This window comes from Pseudophryne corroboree, chromosome 5 (assembly GCF_028390025.1).
Source record: "Pseudophryne corroboree isolate aPseCor3 chromosome 5, aPseCor3.hap2, whole genome shotgun sequence".
Taxonomy (NCBI): domain Eukaryota; kingdom Metazoa; phylum Chordata; class Amphibia; order Anura; family Myobatrachidae; genus Pseudophryne; species Pseudophryne corroboree.
The window spans coordinates 458,753,427-458,774,055 of NC_086448.1; the positions used below are offsets into that span (position 1 = coordinate 458,753,427).

Consider the following 20,629-nt stretch of genomic DNA (forward strand, 5'->3'; position numbering starts at 1 on the left):
TGCGATCGCACACTTGCACAGCTAAAATACACTCCCCGACTATGCGAAAGCTGGGCTGCAAAAAAAACACTAGCGAGCAAACAGGTCTGAATTAGGCCCATTATTCTGATTTTTGTACAAGAACGGCAAAGGGCTAGACTTAATAACCAGAAAGCCTCCGATTCTCTGCACTATTAGCCCCGAAAATTACAGCCGGCAATATTATTAAATGCGAAACCACTCCTGTTTTGCGTTTAATATTAGCGTGGCTTTAAATTTCAGGGCCAAAACCTCAGGGATTTATCAGTTTGGAGTGCCACTTAATAAATCTAGCTTACTGTGGTCTGTTTGGCTGATATGCTGTTTTAAGCTGGGCACACACTAGACAATCGTAGATCATGGCCGACGGGTACGAATGACGGAACGATATGTTGGTTGGCTGTACATACTGAGCGATTTATTCCTCAACCACACAATACTGTATATAGGGCCTTATTCAGTAAGGATTGCAAATTCTGCTAATTAGCAGAATTTGCAATCCTTTGGATCGCATGCTGGGGGCCCCCCATTGCTGGGCAAGGCCGCCCAGCATGCTAACCAGCGCCTCAACCAATTTCACAAGCAGAAATTGCAAACGCATTGCAATTTCTGCTTGTTAGCAGAAACTAAGAATGGTTCCTGCCGGTGCAGCTTAGCTGCGCCCGCAGGAGTCCCGCCGCCATGTTCTTGATCGCAGCATCTGCTTGATCATGCCCTGACACGCCCCCGTTTGGCCGCCTCCCTGGAAACGGAGTGTTGCCCCCCCCACCGCCTTTACCTGATTGACAAGCAGAGGTGATTGCATTTTCTGCGGCCACCCTGCAGAAAATGCGGGCACATACGCAGGATTGGCGTTCCGCATGCGCCTGCATCTTTTTCTCTAAATTCACAGTTAGATCGCACACTGCGATTAATCTGAATTAGGCCCATTATTCAGTGGCCACATCCAGGAGCATGCTGTCATTACAGATATTGGGGGTCATTCCGAGTTGTTCGCTCGGTAAAAATCTTCGCATCGCAGCGATTTTCCGCTTAATGCGCATGCGCAATGTCCGCACTGCGACTGCGCCAAGTAAATTTGCTATGCACTTAGGAATTTTACTCACGGCATTTTCATCGTTCTGGCGATCGTAATGTGATTGACAGGAAATGGGTGTTACTGGGCGGAAACAGGCCGTTTTATGGGCGTGTGGGAAAAAACGCTACCGTTTCCCGAAAAACGCAGGAGTGGCTGGAGAAACGGGGGAGTGTCTGGGCGAACGCTGGGTGTGTTTGTGACGTCAAACCAGGAACGACAAGCAGTGAAATGATCGCAGATGCCGAGTAAGTCTGAAGCAACTCAGAAACTGCTACGAGGTGTGTAATCGCAATATTGCGAATACATCGTTCGCAATTTTAAGATGCTAAGATTCACTCCCAGTAGGCGGCGGCTTAGCATGAGCAAATCTGCTAAAATTCACTTGCGAGCGAACAACTCGGAATGACCCCCCTTATCAGATCTGTCTGCACTGCAGGCAGATCAGAAGATGTGAGGAACGACACACGGGAGCGCGCAATAGTGCACACATACTTGGCAATGTGGAGGATTTGTCATTCCATTTCAGCTCAAAACAATAAATCATCCTATATATTGTCTAGAGCACAGGTTCTCAAATTCAGTCCTCAGGACCCCAAACAATTCACGTTTTACAGGTCTCCTCGCAGAATCTCAAGTGAACTAATTAGCTTGACCTGTGGATCTTTTAAGCGTGTCAGTGATTAATGAATACACCTGTGCATCTGCTAGGTAAGCTTAAAACATGTACTGTGTGGGCTCCTGTGGACGAGTTTCAGAACTACAGATGGAACTACGCTAATCGTGGCTCTGTCTGTGCCTCTGCGCGCCCGCTGAGGCGCGCCTATCGCAGTAACTGGGACGCACGTGCATGTGAGACACGCATGTGCCCCATTCACTGCAGTGGGGGCGTCTAGTGTGTACCCAGCTTTAGAGCCTTTATATGAAGGAGCTTTTACAATGAAATGCTCTGAGCCTTACTTCAAGTAATATTGCTGCAATGTGTATTTTATATAACAGCCAGTGTATGTAATTGTGAGAAGAGCCATAACAAAGGGTGTGTGACTGGTGCCGCATGGGGGGCTAGGCCAAAGGGACAGCACCGTTACTGCCTAAATGGAACCTGTATTAGAGGGTATCCGGACTCCAGGTCGACACTATCTAGGTTGACACAAATTAGGTCGACACCTATTGGTCGACATTGAGTAGGTCGACACAGGAAATAGGTTGATGCGACCATTTGGTCAACATGAACAAGGTCGACATGGAAAAAGGTCGACATGCGTTTTTCACATTTTTGGAACTTTTTCATACTTTATGATCCAAATGGACTACAATTGGGAATGGTAACCTGTGCCAAGCACAGCGGTAGCGGAGCGAGGCACCTTGCCTGAAGCATGGCGAGAGGAGCGGTGCACTAATTGGGGTTTCCCGTCACTTTACAAAGAAAACGACACCAAAAGAAGAAAAAAACTCATGTCGACCTTTTTCCATGTCGACCTTGTTCAGGTTGACCTTATGGCAGCGTTGATCCATTTCCTGTGTCGACCTACTCACTGTCGACCAATAGGTGTCGGCCTAATGTGTGTTGATCTAGACACTGTCGACCCTGAGTCCCATACCCTATTAGAGCTGTGGTGTGCCTGGAAGGTTCACATGAATACGCTAGGCAAAAAAAGGTGTATGTTTAACTCTGTACCAGCCCCTGGTTTTTAATTATAAATATCTAGACATGAATGTAGTCTAGCACCATGCAAAATATGTGCTGGTTGCAGTTCCCCGGGGATCAAAGCCGCCGCTGCCCCCAGGGCACAGCATACAGCTTTAATCTGCTTTAAAGCCAGCCCCCAGATTCCAATGAAACCTAATAAATGGGAGTCTGGAGGTGGGGGTGCTACATGGTGCTTGTGACAGACACAGCGCTTCAGATCCCTGAGGACCTGCTGGCAGCACATATGTTACATACATCTCTGCATGTATGCTAAGTGCTAACCGGCTCCCCCTCTGTACTATATAGTCAGCGCGCTGCCACTGTCTGGCACCCCAGTTAAGATACACTACCACAGACATGACACCACTGATCAATCATTTCTCATAGGCAGCACTTATTATGGACACTTCTGTACGCGCACCAGTATTTGTGGACGCTTCAGATTGGGAATGTATTCAACTTGTTTTTTTTTTTATTTCGCAGAGATGCAATTATTACCACCTCAGTAAATTCTCTGACAAGCTTTTTTTCTGGATTTGTCATCTTCTCTTTCCTTGGCTATATGTCACAAAAGCACAACGTGGCTATTGGTGATGTAGCTAAGGATGGTAAGTATACATATGTGTCCATGAAAGTTCATGTTCCTAAGGTACTACCGGGATGGGATGGGCTGTATTGTACTGTAGTGCTGATATTTCCAGGGCTGTCTTAACAGCAGTGTAGGTCCTCGGGCAAAGCAATGCACTGGGGCTTCTACCCATCCTCCAGGGGTAGAGGTGGGGAGTGCTATCAGTGGCAGCTTTGATATCCCACAGGCTGTAGGGGGTGTTCTATCTTCCGCTCAGCATGTAGGGCCTGGAGCAGTAATTTCTGCTAATTACTCCTTTACTGCACAGATGACGGGAGATGGGGCAGGAGGGAGAACACTAAACTGTAGAAGGGGGAATTGGGCTGAATGAAACGGCCCCAGTACATTACTTCCAGGGTGGTAGGGGGTGTTTAATCTGCAGGGGAGGGGTATATAGAAGAGTTGCCTTAATATTCATAATTTTCCCTGGTGGGACAGCTTGCATGACTGCAGATATCTCCTGTTCCTGAAAATAGATTTCTTAGCTTACAAAGATATAAAAAGCTAAAGAGTCCAACCTTTCAAGAGGTACTGGGGATTTGGGGATCAGATTTGAAGAGCCAGAGCAATCCAGCAATGAAAATATAAAACTGCATATCAGGTGTATGTAGCTGGAGCAGGGTCAAGCTGCTGGAAGACTGATATTTCTGGTTCTGGGCATAGCGCAGACAAGCTGCCAGTGTCCACTGATAGGGGAGAGTCACAGCTTTTGGAATATACCCTCAGGAAAACTCTAAGTCATACAGAACCAGAGATATCTGGCTGGGAAGAGCAATTAACAGGTTCAGATGGGGACCACTGCTTTGAAGTCGGATATCTCCGGTACCCCAGGGCCGATTTTCAAAAATCTGGTACCCCTTGAAAAAGGAGACCCTCAGCTATCAATCCTGTGCCTTTATACTCCTAGGGCCTGGACATATACAAAAAGACGGTCCTGGATACTTCAGGCCTGATGCAGCTCAATTATCTTAATTATCAAAAATTATTTTTGTAAAATATCACAAGCATTCACCAAAGATATGGTTTGATTCATGTTGTGTTTATTGCTCAGTTTTTGAATTATGGTTTGTGATATGTAAACATACCTCCGAATGTCCCTATTCTAGGGGACAGTACTGCTATTTCATACTGTCCGTCTGTCTCTCTCGCGGGCCACAGTGTACTATGGGCAGGGGGCAAGTTGGGTGAGCCTTTGATCACCCGCTGCTCTGCTCTGCAAAGCAGCTGGTGATCCCTGAATACAGTGTAGGGAGGTGAGCTGGGGTCTGCCTAACTGCTACGGGAGCATTGAGCACGCCCCCAAAATGCAGAATACACTGCAAAGCCATGATGCCATGCCCACTCCTACCAGAGGCGACGCCCCACCCACCCACACGTGACCATGTCTCTTTTTCCACCCCTTTGGCTCGCAAGTGTCCCATCTCCGGGATTAAAGTTGCGAGGTATGTGTAAAACTAGAGGTATCATGCAATTTTATTCACAATTTTAATTTTAGCCATCAGAGTTAAAATACAGCTTTCCATATGGCCATGGCAACCTGCTTACTTTAATTTAAGCTAATGCCAGAATCAAGCCTTTGTTTACAAAAAATATGGTTGTTAGCATGTGTAAGCTTATTCTGTCCATTGTTCTTGCAACCGCAAATGTCATCATTAGTATTGGGACTTACACCACCCCCTTAGTTGCAAAATATCCTTCGGAAACAGACGTCCCATCACCAATTGCATGCTACGATCAAGCAAAGAAGTTGGCTTACACACTCACAGCACCCTCATGACACTCCCATGCAGGGGGCATCAACTTGCAAATGTGCTGACGTTTGTCAGTATATGCACAGTAGCACAGCTGAGGGGGCAAAGGAGGAAGTAACATGATTGCAAATCAATCACATTACTTCACGGTGGTTGCCGGGATTGGCTCCTATTGGATCCCCTGTCATGGTGACTCACCAGTGGTACATCTGGGAGAATAAAGATTCCTTATTGTAGCTAATTACTGTGGTAAAGAATCGTAATTTTTGGGTGATGGCTGCAAATGATAATAAACAGAGCCCTGGGAGGGGGGGGGGGGTTGGGGTTGGAGGGTATCAGAGCTTGGAAAGAGACAAAAGTGTGAGTGATAATGTACCAACCAATCAGCTTCTGCTCTGCATTTTACAGTCTGTTTGAAAAATGATAGGAGCTGATTGCGTGGTACTTTATCTTTCACAATTTTATCTTTTATTCAAGCTTTGATAAATACCCCCCTAAAAGTTTTAATTTACAAAGTAGTGTCTTTCCTTAAAACTTCCGCTCTCCCTTCTTTCATCATATAAGACACCAGAGCAGAGCTGAAGCTCACTTTATACACATTTTGATGTGCCCCACTCTGCTGCTATCACATATTCCAAGTCTCTTCGGATCAAAGGAGCTACAAAGGGTGCTTGCAAGCAAGAACAGCTGTCAGCAGTGACTGTAGCCAATCACTATGAAATGAGTGGAGAGAGATCTGTCCTAGTTCAGTTACCCCCCTCTGTCTTTCCACCTTGTTGCCCCACTGACAGCAGGAGCCCGGAGGTCTGTGCTTCCACTGTCTCCAGGAGTTATGCCATTGCTCCCAGGAGACACAAGAGTTCCGTGGCTTTTGCCGCTCATTTACCACTTGGGTACGTCAATTTCACGGAAAGTGTGTTCCATCAATGGACTGATCATTCTGTACACACTTGCAATCTCGGTCCATGTGTGGAAAGCTGACAAGTGCATGCACAGAAGCTGATGTCTTTCTATGAAGCATGCATGGTATTCTCAAATCTGCGAGATCAGTGTTCTATGAAATCAGCCTTAGGGTGTGTACACACGTTGAGATATTTTCTTTTGATTTTGACTATATAGTCAAACTCACAAGAAAAGTTAGTGCAGATCGCAAGGTGAAAGTCCCCTTGCGATCCCGATTCGATCCCGATGCGCGGTCCCGCCAGGTCGGCATCGCAAGAAATGATAGACTGTGCAGGCAAGTCAATCCTTGCTAGATCGGTGTACTGTCTAGTTCATCTCACATGTCAATGACATCTCTTATAATGTTTATGCTTATTTATTATCTACGGTGATGCTAGATATTGTTTATTTATTTACAGGGCCTGGACTAATATTTATCATATATCCGGAAGCTATTGCTACACTTCCGCTTTCTTCAGTGTGGGCTGTCATATTTTTTATTATGCTTCTTACTCTTGGAATTGACAGTGCTGTAAGTGACATTGTGAAATATGTATATTTCTAAGGTTACTTTTTCTTCTATGCCTTACATGGAAAAGATACTGTAAGGGTGTGTGCGCACAGACATCTTTAAAACCATGTTTTCTCTATTCTGCATTTGACATATTAAATGGATGAGAGGTAATTGATTGAATTGTGATGACTGATTTCTATGAAAAGTGTATGGGATCATAAATAATTCACTAAGTAGAACAGATATATTGACATTTGTGTTCAGATCATACTTGCCAACCCTCCCGGAATGGGCGGGAAGCTCCCGAAAATCAGGTGCCAGTCCCGGCCTCCCGAAAAGGTAGGCAAGTGTCCCACAACACTGCACACCCCTGCACCCTCCCTCGGCTGCCCACTTAAAGAGCACAAGTAACGTGATTTGTGCTGAATCGCGTCATCTTAACCCCACCACATGCTGTAAAATGCCTGTAATATCATAATTGTATAGCAAGCCGTGGCTACGATGACACAACCACAAAAGCCATGCCCTCTGCGCTGCCCCACCACGTGGCCCTCACCCCGCTCCAGGCCTATTACGAGTCCCCCTCTGTGCCAAGCTTACTGCCCTTTCCGGGGGGTGCGGGGGGGTGGTGGTGGTGGTGGGAGGGAATGGGGGGGTGGGGGTGGAAGGAGCAGCCAGAAAGTCAGCAACACTGGTTCAGATACTGTATAGGCCTCATACAACTGGATTAAATTTCATACATTAAGCCAGCATGTTTAATTCTATAACAATACAGAAAATATAAAATCATTGTTTCCAATGATATCATCCCACTCCCAAGTTTACTAGTATTTGAAAGAATTGCAGTAGTATGGAGTGTTTGATCTTTGCCCACCTGTATACAATCTCCTGGAGAAATGCCAAAGCCTCTCTCTCCGTCTGCGGCAGATGCCAAATTTTTATAGTCCCTTCCTTCTAATGGAAAACACAGTGTTAAAAAAAGCAAAAAAAAAACCAAAACAGGAGTGTAAAGTACTAATTTACAGTTACACAGCAAAGGAGGGGCGGAGCTAAGTAGCGGGAAAACTTTAACTGTGTGGGGTCCTGATGACCAAGACCCCCATTTATCAGCGAGTTTGTTGTTGACACAAAAAAAACCTTCATTCATCAGCACTGTTTGGATTACACAAACAGCGCTGCCGGGGTGATTTAATTTTACCGCTCACCGCCAGCAGCTTCAGTGCTGAATTCTTTAAGTTAAGTAACGTTAATTAACATAAGAGAAAAGTATTGTTGATAGATTGGGGCCTAAGTTTGAGAACCTGCGGTCTAAGCTAATTATGTTAGTTAAGACTTGTTCAGTAGTAACCAAATCTGACAGTATATACCACTGCATAGTTGTACTGGTAGTATATGGGGCTGAAAGCTACTATACAACTAAAGGTGGGTACACACTTGCAGATATATTGGCCACTCAATTGATTGGACGATGGGGGTAATTCCAAGTTGATCGCAGCAGCAAATTTGTTAGCAGTTGGGCAAAATCAAGTGCACTACAGGTGGGACAGATATAACATGTGCAGAGAGAGTTAGATTTGGATGTGTTATTTTGTTTCTGTGCAGGGTAAATACTGGCTGCTCAATTTTTACACTGCAATTTAGATTTCAGTTTGAACACACCCCACCCAAATCTAACTCTCCCTGCATAAGTTATATCTGCCCCCCCCCCCCCCCACCTCCTCCTGCAGTTTACATGGTTTTGCCCATTTGCTAACAAATTTGCTGCTGCGATCAACTCTGAATTAGGCCCGATTTATCATGATCTGATTGGCAGGTGTGTATAAATGATGTCTGTGACCTACGCCATTCACAGACGTATTCCGTTAGCACTACCGTACAGATGATGACCAATATATCTGCAGATATATTGTTGCATCGTTCTGTGCGTATGGCCGACCCACCGACTTTGATTATGATTTCTACATTGAGTGTATGAGCCATTGTGCTTTGTTGTGTTTTTAAATACAGTATGTTTGTGTGATGTAGAAAAAGTACAACCCACTCACCAGTTCGTAGATCAGTCTCTTCTTAGTAATTTCTTTTACAAGCATTTTTCTTTGTTTTATACTGTTTTGGAGGTTTATTTCTTTATGATGTCTGTTATGTGAGGCGACTTTTATCATTCTCTTGTCAATGGACTGAACATAATATTTTTTCTTTATTTCCAGATGGGAGGAATGGAATCAGTGATCACAGGTCTTATTGATGAATTCAAGTTCTTACATAAACATCGAGAGCTCTTTACACTTTTCATTGTGCTTTGCACATTCTTCGTATCCCTATCTTGTGTTACCAATGTAAGTTATTTATCTTTTTGGTCTAAAATGTAGTAAATTATCAAATAAAAAGCAACATCAGTGTTATTTTGGTAGAATGAAGCAAATAATGTCTTATTCTTGCGGAGCGGTGAGTAAATGTACTGTACTGCGATTTGTTGGGATATATATGACTAATAGCAGCAGTTTCAATTAATCAAAATAGAAAATATTTTAATAACTAGAATAAATTATTTGAAAATCTGTTTTAAAGATATAAAAGTTTGCCATGGTAAGTGTTGTTATTTTTTATAGAAAAATGGAACTCTATACACTGCTTTCAAATTCCAATCCTTCCTTCCAATGAGACTTTTGTATGTAGTTTTGCCATTTGTGAAACACTGATATTTTTCTTATATCTGTTCACAGATATTTACAAATGTTTAGGGTGTTATTAGGCTTTTGCTGGCTTTTTTTTTTTTTTTTACAGTTAATGGGGTTAATGTAATTTGGTAACAAGAAGTGTAGACCGCACAAGATTCAAGAATATCTCATATTCTTATCCTAGATTAAATATAAATAAATGGGCATCCTAATTTATTATGTCTATTTAGGATTGATGCTGTCAGTGTAGTTATTGATGCGCATGTGTTTGGGAAGGAAAGACATAATGGGTAACCAGTTTAACTTTAAATAGACACAATATGAATCTGTTAATACTTAACTTTTATTTATTATTGTTGAAAATTAATCAGGGTTAAGGGGGGTACTCACGGAGCGATCGCTGCTTAAAATCTAAGCAATCTGACTAGATTGCTTAGATTTTAAGCTTGATCACTCCGTGTGTACCCACTACAGCGATAGCGATGCGCAGCCCCGCGCATCGCTATCGCTGGTGCTAGATTGGCCTGCCGTGCAGACCGATCTAGCGGGTCGCTCATTTCACCCGCTGCATGAAATGAGCGCCCCCCCTCCCCGTCTCCCCCCGCACGCTCAGCACATATCGCGCTGTGCTGAGCGGCGGGAGAGATGTGTGCTGAGCGGTTCGCTCAGCACACATCTCTCCCACATCGGCCAGTGAGTACTGACCTTTAAGGTGTACACACACGGTGAGATATTTTCTTTTCATTTTGACTATATAGTCAAAATCGCAAGAAAAGTTGTTGCAGATCGCAAGGTGAAAGTCACCTTGCGAATTCAGGGCCGGATCTAGGGGGGGGCGAAGGGGGCGACTGCCCCCCCTAACACAGTCATAGCCACGCCCACTTTTGAGCAGAAGAGAGCTCTCCTTGGAGAGCCTGAGGCAGAACGATGTGCTGCAGCGTAAACCACAGCAGCTCAGAGGAGCCAGGAGAGCAAGGGTTACAGAGCATTTGCCCCTCACTTGCTGGTGTATGGGTACTAGGGCTAATAAATAAAATTACCCCATAGCACAGTCACATGTACATAGAACAATCAAAGCTCTATCTTAGTCTCACTCAAAAAGTTCAGTCAGAATTGAGAGAGGAGGAGTTAGGATTGCAGATGGGAGGAGTTGGGACTGTAGAGGGAGGAGTCAAGATTAAAGTGTAAACCGCCCACCCTAAAGAAAAGTCTAGATCCGTCCCTGCTTGCGATCCCGATTCGATCCCGATGCGCGGTCCCGCCAGGTCGGCATCGCATGAAAAGATAGACTGTGCAGGCAAGTCAATCCTTGCTAGATCGGTGTATTATCTAGTTCATCTCACATGTCAATTACATCTCACATAAGCCAAAATCTCACATAAGCCAAAATCGTAAGCACACATAGTCCATATCTCAAGAAAAGTTAGTCAAAATCGGTGGTGCTGGGCTCCGGGGAGTTCAAGGGAAATCGCATAGTCAAAATCGGCCATAGCAAGGATCTCACCGTGTGTACACACCTTTACACTGCAGTATCTTAAAAACATAATACAATGGTGACATTTAGATTAAAAACTGAATTAACAAGTCCCTGCTTTATGCATGTGGATTCTGGGCCTAATTCAACATGAGTTGTAGATGTGCTAAAAAAACGCAGATATACAAGTCTTTACTGTGACATGCGGGGGGACGTCCAGCACACTGCAAGTCCGCCCCCCCCCCCCCTGCCAATCCCCCCCTTCCCCGCAGTCATGCAAAAGCATCACACGACAGCGATGCTTTTGCTTGTTTAGAGTTGCCCTCTGCCTACACAGCCCAGTGAAGGCAAACGGCTACCCGCCATCTTTTGGCTCGCAGCGGCTGCCTGTGACTTTATGCATTGTCCGGACCGTGCCCCCCTCAATGCTGCCACGATGCCCATCCCACCATGCGAGCGCCTCTGCCTATCAATCAGGCAGAGTTGTTCGCACATATGAGATGCTGTAGCATCTCACTGTGTGCGCACGTGCAGTGCGACTTCTGCATGTGCGCACACTGTACTAGGCATCAGCATGCAAACTTTCCATGCTGAATTAGGCCCTCTGATAGCATACCCTCCAACATTTTACACATAAAAATCGGTACAAATTAGAAAAGGGGGCATGGCCGGGTAAAGGGGGCGTGTCACACCCCTTTTCCTATACTTTCAATGGAAGTTTGGACAGCCAAATCGGTACAGACCATTAAAAAAAGGTACTGTACCTGCTCTAAATCAGTGCCTGAAGTGGGGCGGTATACAGTGGTATGATATGCTGCCACTTTTTCTCCCTGTTTCATTTTTGAAAGCTCACTGGTTCAGCCTGCTGTATCACAGCTATGGCAGATTAGCCCGCCCCCAAGACTCCTGTGTTAACTATCTTCCATTGGCTAGTTGCAGGGCCGGCGCTACCATTAGGCAGCTTTAGGCAGCTGCCTAGGGGCACCGGCACTTGAAGGTCGGTGCTGAGTACAGCAACAAAAAAATTGAGGCACCCGCTCTCTGCTCACCAGGTGTCTTGGAGCACCATGTCTGGGGCTGTTCCCTCCTGCCCCTGCTGCGTCACTTGCTCCCTCACTCCTCCCTCCTGTCTTAATGACCACCTTCACCCAGGGAGGAAAGGACTTCTCCAACTACCGGCAGATCTGTCCCCCTTCGCAGCGTGACCTGAACGGCGGCGGCTGTTGGAAGAGCAGAAGGGGGGACAGGAGGAGAGGGTCAGAGGGACAGGCACATATTTGCAGCAGGCACCCGGTAGGGATAAGCGACCAGGCTGACTGATGAGCTGCTGCTGGGCGGGGCTGCACAGTAGTGTACTCACAGTTGGGCAGCTGTATTGAGATCCCAGGCTGACTGGTGAGGGTGGGCTGCAGGTGGAGCTGACTTAGCTGAGAGGGGCATAAATAACTGGAGGCCTCAGGGGGGTAAGGTGGGAAGTATCACTGACAGAGGGGCTGGTGATCATGGCTGCAGACTGCTACTCACTGACAGGCAGATATATGTCTGTGCAAGTGAGAGTAAGAAGCAGCTTGCGGCTGGGATCATCAGCAACAGCGGCTTCCTCTGTCAGCCTTGTGCTCATTACATCCAGGTGTAGGATGGAGGTTGTGTGCACCCTCTACCGTGCTCGCAGGACACAGCGGACTTCATTCCGGAGTCCAGATTAGTGCACAGCTTCCTCTCCTGACTCCACATGTTGCGTAGCCCAGCCCATCCCACAGGTCTCCTACAGGTCCCCCCTTATCCTCTCCCTGCTTGTGCTAGACAGATGCACTCAGAAGAATGAAGTTCCTCAGCCGTGCCTCTGCTTGCTTCAACCCTCCACCCTATATGTGCCCCTGCTACCTAAATCAGCAGAGCCTCTGCCCCCCCTTGTGTGCATTTGTGACTCCCTCTTATATGCCTCAGTATCTTTTCCCATCTGTTCCTCTGCCCACTCTCCTCTACACCTTCTGATTTTTCACCCCTCTGTGTCTATGTCCCCTTTGTCATCTGTACCTCTGAGACTATCTCCATTTTCCCCTTGTGTGCGTCTGCCACTTTCCTACCTCCTCATGTGTATGTCTGCCACATCCTCCTCCCTCCCGTTGGCTGGCAGCTACCATCAGAAGTGGCGAAGAGCAACAGAAATAAGTCCGTGTACAGTGCCACATAAATGATCTTATGGGTGGCAAGTAAGAGCAATTTCTACTGATATTATGTTTGTGTGTGTGTATACATATTTGCACACACATACAGATGTGTCCTCACTCATATTACCTGCGAATGGGTCACACGTGCGTACTAGCTGCACCCACCATCAGGTGGTGGCTGTGGAACTTATGTTGTATCCGCACTTTTTCACCTGATGGACTCAATTTTTTTTCCTACAGCGGGGTACACTGGTATTCCACAGGAAATAACATTGGGGTGTAGAGTTGGATCTTGATTCGAGGCACCAACAGGCGAAAGTTTTGACTGTTCCCAGGATGCATTGCACCGCCTCCTCTATAACCCTGCCTCCAGACACTGGAGCTCAGTTTGTAAGTTGGAGCCTGCAGTGCAGGTCACTAACAGGTGAGGCTGCGCTAGGCAGCCCTGAAAAGAGCTTTTTAAAAAAACTTCAAGGGCCCCAGCACTATTTATGTCAGTCTGACATTGTGTGCTGTGGCTCCAACACCTCCCCAGCAGCGCTGCATACTCCCGCAGCCGGGTTCCCGGGTACTTGCAGCGGAGGCGCACTGGTTATCGCATTGGGCACACCACCGCTGATGCTCTCCAGGATCGCATGGCTGCACATCAGGGAGGAGGTAAGAGGGTCACCCAGGTGGGACCCGCCGGTTAATCTCAGTTCGGTCGCGGTCCCAGGAGACGGACCGCACCACTGGCGTGGACACTGTACTGCACAGGAACCCCACTATATCCACCAGGGCAAGGAAGCACAGGTCGGATTTACTAAAATCCGTTTCACATAGGCTCCACAGTACCTGGTGGTGAGGACCAGCATATGGGATAAGGCGCTGACTTGTAGCCCCTCCCCCAGCTCCGGACACCATCTACTGCTGGTGTTCCTGCCCTAGAGCTGCATTTCACTCTCCCTCACTCCCTGACAGAGATTTTGGTGTGTTTTATTAGTAAATTATTCTTTTTTGGCACTTTTAAGCAATATAGCACCTTTTTCGTGTAAGCACAGTGTCACTTTATATTATGAATAGTGCACTTTATTGATATATTTTCCCCATCCTCTACACACGTGAAATACCACGTAACATATGAACGGCTGTGGGAGGAGGAGAATACTAAGAGGAAAGAAACTGCTCTAAAGACACTTATTACAAGCCAACATTCTTCATTTGTCTGGTATGGGTGTAGCATGTGATAATGCTGATTTGATTACCTTATAACCTTCATTATATGGGTAAGAGACTCAGTACGCAATTGGCGTATGGGGTACCGTAAGGGTACGCACTTAGCGTAGCATACGCTCGGCCGTGATCGAGACGCACATGCGGCACACTCGCTCACAGCTTAATGCGTGGTGTCGAGCACGCTATAGGCGGGCGACTACCGTAATGCTACGCTACCAGCGTAGCGGACGCTCGAGACCACGAGGAGATCACGAGCGGCGCAGACGCTCACAAGATGACAATCAGTAAACCTTGAATGTAACACACAGAAAGGATACTCTTATACTGTAAACCTTGTACTGAAACACTGTAGCGATATAACGCTGCTTAACCTTGTTAATACTAAAGCTGTTTGAGCGATCGAGACGCTCCTATTACCCTCTGCAATGTAATGAACACACGATACTGTGCTAAGGTTCCAACACCTTTACTAACAAGCTTTTAGTTATATTGAAAAGGGGAAACAGTTACAAGTCATACACTACAAGCTAACATATAATTCTAACAGAATATCTAGACAGAAAATATACAATAGCGTCACAAACTTATACTATAACAGAGAGAGAGAATGGCCAATACAAACAGAGAATAAGTTGGTTTGCAGAGAATTACTTACACACACTGGGAATGATCGCTGCGCAGCCTGGTACCAGCTCCGAGTTAGTCAATATGAAAACCGTTTGTGGAGTGAGAGAGAGCTGCCCAGGCTGGCTGATCTTATATACACTGAGTACAGTATACTACAAAGGGACCTATAATCTCATTGTTCATTGGACACAGGAATGTCTCCTCGTATCATAACAAAAGGTCATAGGTTAGTTTGAACAGGTGGGCTGTGACTATATCAAAATGCTCAGGTGGGAGGGAATCTGAAGATTCCCGCCGCATGGGTAATGAATCGCAAATATATGAAATGTCCAGAATCTACTAATGGCCATAACTATACGCAGGAGCGATTAATCTTTACCTAACCAACACCGGATTGTTGCTATTAAAATGTTCTTTAGTTAGGTACCAGACACAGCTGTTCAAACCCTGTCTGACCCTTCGTACCATACAAAGAGGAATTCCTCTGTCCAGCGACCATTTACATTAAACAAACTTACAGTCATTATTAAGGGGAACATTATCTATAAAACATACTATTTGGTGTTATTATTTAACGATTGAGTCGCCCGCTAGACGCACACAAACGCTACCGTAAATGCACATACCACGCGCTCGAGCGCATGGGCGAGGCGCCATCACGCGGCTGTGAGTATCCGCACGCACGGGAGAGAATGTGCACGTGCAGCAGGCACGCGCATGAGGTGAATATATGGCAACGTGTAGCATGATATTTTTCCGACTTTGACAGTCCACCCTTTGGCAGTCATCAATAACTGCCACTTCCTAAAACAGTTCAAAACGAGAAAAATATATGTCATGTATAAATACATTTCTATGATTGGGTAAGGGAGAAGAGAGGAAGGTGGGAAAAAAGTATGACCTAGTGAGATAGTAGAAGCATGTGTGTATGAATCCATGTTTGAGGGGTCATGTATCATCGTGCCGTACGTGTTTTAAATTAAGCTTCAAGGTATTGCGAAGTATACATTTGAATTCCTTCTTATCCCGTATTACGGGTCAGTGGATGGGCTGTCAAATTTTACCAAGCTCTTTTCGGCTTTTGATTGCAACAAAATGGGGGAGCACATTTTAGTTGATGATACATGAATGGGGGGATATGTGAGTGCTGATATCTGTGCCTATATTCCCTATCGACTATGTGTGTCATTACCTGAAGGTTGTAGAAATGAAGATAAGAAGCAATTATGGTAAATGCAGTCATAAACTATGTGAGTTTAATATACATTTGTTGATTGAGGTCTTGTCTTGTGTCTTGTCTCGATGTACATGTTGACTGTAGTCTACCGATGCTTTTGCTATAATTGCTTGAGCAAAAAGCTTTCTCAATGTCCATAGACTTACAATCTTTAAAGTTTTGGGCTATCGTGAAAGTTAAAGTCACTAGGGAAAATAGGGGTCTATGGCATTGTCCATCAGTGGTCTGTGTAAAATGTTGTCAAATTCTTCTTCCAAGCGGATGTCTTTGTACCTTGGAGGAAAACAAAGGAGAAACGGGTGAAAGAAACGGACCGTGGAATCACATTTTCATCACAACATTGTCTCTATCGTTGGGTCATAAATCAAATTAGTCGTTGTTAGTACAGTGTCTTCACTTCTTAAACTCATCACTCGGGCACTACGTTTACACTTCGTTAAAACCCGAACGCATCTAAATATCAGACCGACCAATATGATGACACCCAGAATACACAAAAGAAATTTCCCTACATCCATGATAATACCTTGGGCCCATTCTCCTAAACCAGAGAACCAATTTCGTGGGTTCAACCATGACACCCAACTGGTCAGCTCATTACCCACAGCAGCGAGTGTGAGATTGTGTTTCCTTCGAAACTCCCACTTTAATTGTAAAATGTCATCCATCTTTTGGTCTATGACCTCGGCTGGGTCCTCCGTGCTGTTTGTAATGTACGTGCAGCACTTGATTCCATATTGAGTTGCCAGGGTAACACAATACCCGCCTGTCACAGCTGTGAGGTAATTGAGAATCATCCTATGCTGAACCAGTTCTGTTTTGTAGGCTTGTAACTCTTTCCCAGTGTACCTGAATGTGTCGTCATACATTTCGGTGATATTGTCTAATAAATTTGCAAGCGCAGAAATATATTTGTAATTTATCACTCCTCTGGCGGTACGAGTGATATCTAACGCGAGTAGGAATTGAATCCCGGTGGATTCATGGATCAGGTCAGAGGCCGGATGCTCTGTTCTCTCTATCAGGTGCCGTTTAACGATGTGCTCGTAATGAGTGTGAGTATAAGGAGCTTGGGCACTGCGGTGAATATCTTTCATTTTAGTGTGGGATACAGTCATTACCTCAGGCAGTACTTTTCCAATATAACATAACCCTTCTGAGTTTGGGGCAAGCCACTTATACGCCTTCCTCCCGCATATGAAATATGCATCATCGGGGAGAACATATGGGACGGAGTGTGACATAACCATATTACAAATTTTCCATGTGAACTCTCCTAACCCTAATTCTCCCATCTGTTTAGTACACGTATCAGTTTGTACGATCTGTGCACAGTATCCTGGTGATACTTCTCCAACTCGCATGGTCCTACTTCCTAAGGTGTACCTATACCTGAAGAATTTCCTATGGTCGGCTATCTGGCGTATAAGTTCTGTGTCTATGGGCAATCTGTCGGCTCTATGTGAGAATGTCATGGTTTGATTACTCCATGACACTTCCCAATTTCCTGGCTTTCGGGGATTGGAAATGTTAAAGCACACTAAGGACCTATCCACATGATATTGGTGGAGCTTCAAACTAGGAGGACTAGAGATATTAAACCTCTTGTCCACCGGCCTCCCACCACTTAGCTCAAGTACCTCTCCTACAGTTAAAGGGAATGGTACTAGTCCTGATTTGCTATGGCCTTGAGGTACTTGAGAGCATACCCAACAGTCTGTCTGATTTAACACTTTACCCACTAAGGAGTGATAGTCACTCAATGGATGCCGGTCCATGTGGACATTAAAACTGGACTGACATTTCTTTATGCACCCATCCTCAACTATATTGTCACAATGCCTACAGATGCGGTTCTCTTCAGCTAACAATCCTTCACAATTCCTTCTATTGTCAATGCTACCAGATCGTTTTCTGATACTCGCCTTTACTCTGAGATTATGTTGTTCTTGGAAATCTACGCCTGCACCCTGGTCATCAGAACCCATTCCCGATCCTTTCTCGACCTCCATGGTACTCTCACCGAAACAGACTGCTCTGGTCAACATCATGGTCAACAGGAAAATCCGGATCACAGTCTCTTGGGGCAAGTCCATCTTAGAGGAGTAAAAGGAGAAAAATAAGAAGGGGGAAAGGAAATAGGAGGGAGGTGGGAACTGGAGAAAATAACAAATGGGAAAAAGAAATCTGGCTCGACAAGCTTCCGGTCTTGTTATTCTCAGCGCTCAGGTGTCGTCTCAATCCTCCCTGAACAGACACTCTAGTGATACAACCTCTACCGTCTGTTCTTTATCACGGGACCTCTCTGGGTCAGTGACCTTTTTACAATGAGACGAATGGACCCAAGTCTCTCTCTCTGCAACCTTCAAAGCAGTTGTGCTGGTCAATAAGACTTGATATGGTCCTTCCCATCTGTCAATAAGGCAACCTGAGCGTAGAAAATTCCGTATCATTACATAATCCCCAGGTTCAATGTCATGACAATTACTGTCTGGCAAATCAGGAATCACCAACTTTAGATTATCATTCTGATTCCTCAATTGCTTACTCATCTTAACCAAGTACTTTACGGTTACTTCATTGTTACATTTCAAATCATCCTGGGGGTTAATCATAACATGGGGTTGTCGACCAAACAGAATTTCAAAGGGAGACAGATTAAGAGGGGACCTGGGGGTGGTTCTGATGCTGTATAATACAATTGGCAAAGCTTCCGGCCATAACAGTCCTGTTTCAGTCATTACCTTGCTCAATTTATTTTTAATAGTGCTGTTTACTCTTTCCACCTTCGCGCTCGCCTGGGGGCGGTACGGAGTATGCAGCTTACTATTAATTCCCATCAACTTACACATTGTTTGAAAGACTTCACCTGTGAAATGGGTACCCCTATCACTTTCAATTATTCTAGGGATACCGTACCTACACACAAATTCCTGCACAATTTTCTTTGCAGTAAATACAGCGGTATTTGTGGCCGCGGAGAATGATTCAACCCAATTTGAGAACACATCTATACAGACCAAAACATACTTTAAATTTCTACAAGGTGGCAATTGTATAAAATCAATCTGTATTACCTGGAAAGGACCATCTGTCGGAGGGACATGGGATGGCTCTGTCGGTATTGCCTTTCCGATATTCTTCCTCAAGCAGGTGAGACATGTCATCGCTCTTTTACCCGCGTGGGAAGAAAATCCTGGGGCGCACCAATAAGCTCTTACTAGCTTACACATTCCTTCTTTGCCTAGATGAGTCAGCCCGTGTGCTGCTTCCGCTAGACTTGGAAGGTATGCTCTGGGTGCCACTGGTTTACCATGTCCATCTGTCCAGAGTCCTGAGGACTCCTGGCCATATCCTTTTGACCTCCAGACTGCCTTTTCCTGTGGGGAACACAAATTTTGCATTTCACACAATTTCTGTGTGTTTACAGTATTAAATACCATCAGTCGTGTACTATCTGTTTGTATGGGGTTACTAGCTGCTGATTTAGCAGCTTCATCTGCTCGGCTGTTACCAAGTGATACCGGGTCTTGGCTATATGTGTGAGCTTTACACTTGATAACAGCCACTCTGTCGGGTTCCTGTATCGCTGTTAGAAGTCTTTTGATATGGGCTGCATGCGCTACGGGTGTGCCAGCTGCCGTCATGAAATTTCTGAGGCGCCATAGGGCTCCGAAATCATGGACTACTCCGAAGGCGTACCTAGAATCTGTGTAAATATTGGCTGACTTGCCCTTAGCCAATTCACATGCTCTGGTTAGGGCAACCAGTTCAGCAACTTGTGCTGAGTGAGGTGGGCCTAGCGGTTCTGCTTCTATGGTACCTTGGTCATCTACGACTGCGTATCCAGTACACAAGTCTCCCGAGTCCGTCTGTCTGTGACAACTACCGTCAGTGTAGAAAGTAAAATCTACATCTTCCAGTGGGTTGTCACTGATGTCAGGCCTTGCCGTGAAATTTTGGGTCAAATATTCCATACAATCATGCATGTCATCCGCTGTATTAAATCCTCCTTCACCATCACTCTCATCCTCCACCCTTTGTGCCTGTCCAGGAACACCTGGGAGATACGTTGCAGGATTTAATGCGCTGCATCTCCTTATGGTGATGTTTACGGGGGCCATCAATGCCAATTCCCATCTTGTAAACCGCGCTAATGAGACGTGTCTGGTTTGGGCAGAATTCAGTAAGGCTGACACTGCATGTGGTGTATGAATTGTGAGGGTGTGTCCAGGCACTACATCTTCGCTTTTTGTGACTAGCAATGCTATTGCTGCAACACTTTGCAAGCATGTGGGGAGGGATCGCGCTACCGTATCTAGCTGAGCGCTATAGTAGGCTACCGGCCTGCTGGCATCACCATGCTTCTGGGTTAAGACACCTGCTGCGCACCCAGCACTCTCTGTTCCGTACAGCTCAAAGGGTTTCCCATAGTCTGGCATACCTAATGCTGGTGCCTGCGTTAGGCACTGTTTAAGTCTCTCAAATGCCATCTCAGATTCGTCTGTATGCGAAATCCGATCAGGTTTGCTTGATGAGACCATCTCCTGCAAAGGTAAGGCCAGTATGGAAAAACCTGGGATCCAGTTACGGCAATACCCACACATTC

General features: G+C 45.6%; 1 protein-coding gene across 1 annotated transcript in view; it reads left to right on the top strand.

The window, feature by feature from the left end:
* Positions 1-20,629, top strand: part of SLC6A3 (solute carrier family 6 member 3) — a 239,014-nt gene that overhangs the window by 158,312 nt on the left and 60,073 nt on the right. Inside the window, exons 7-10 of the mRNA XM_063922941.1 lie at positions 3,267-3,391; positions 4,636-4,638; positions 6,524-6,636; positions 8,826-8,954. Coding sequence (XP_063779011.1) covers positions 3,267-3,391; positions 4,636-4,638; positions 6,524-6,636; positions 8,826-8,954 — 370 coding nt within the window. The remainder of the gene's footprint in view (positions 1-3,266; positions 3,392-4,635; positions 4,639-6,523; positions 6,637-8,825; positions 8,955-20,629) is intronic.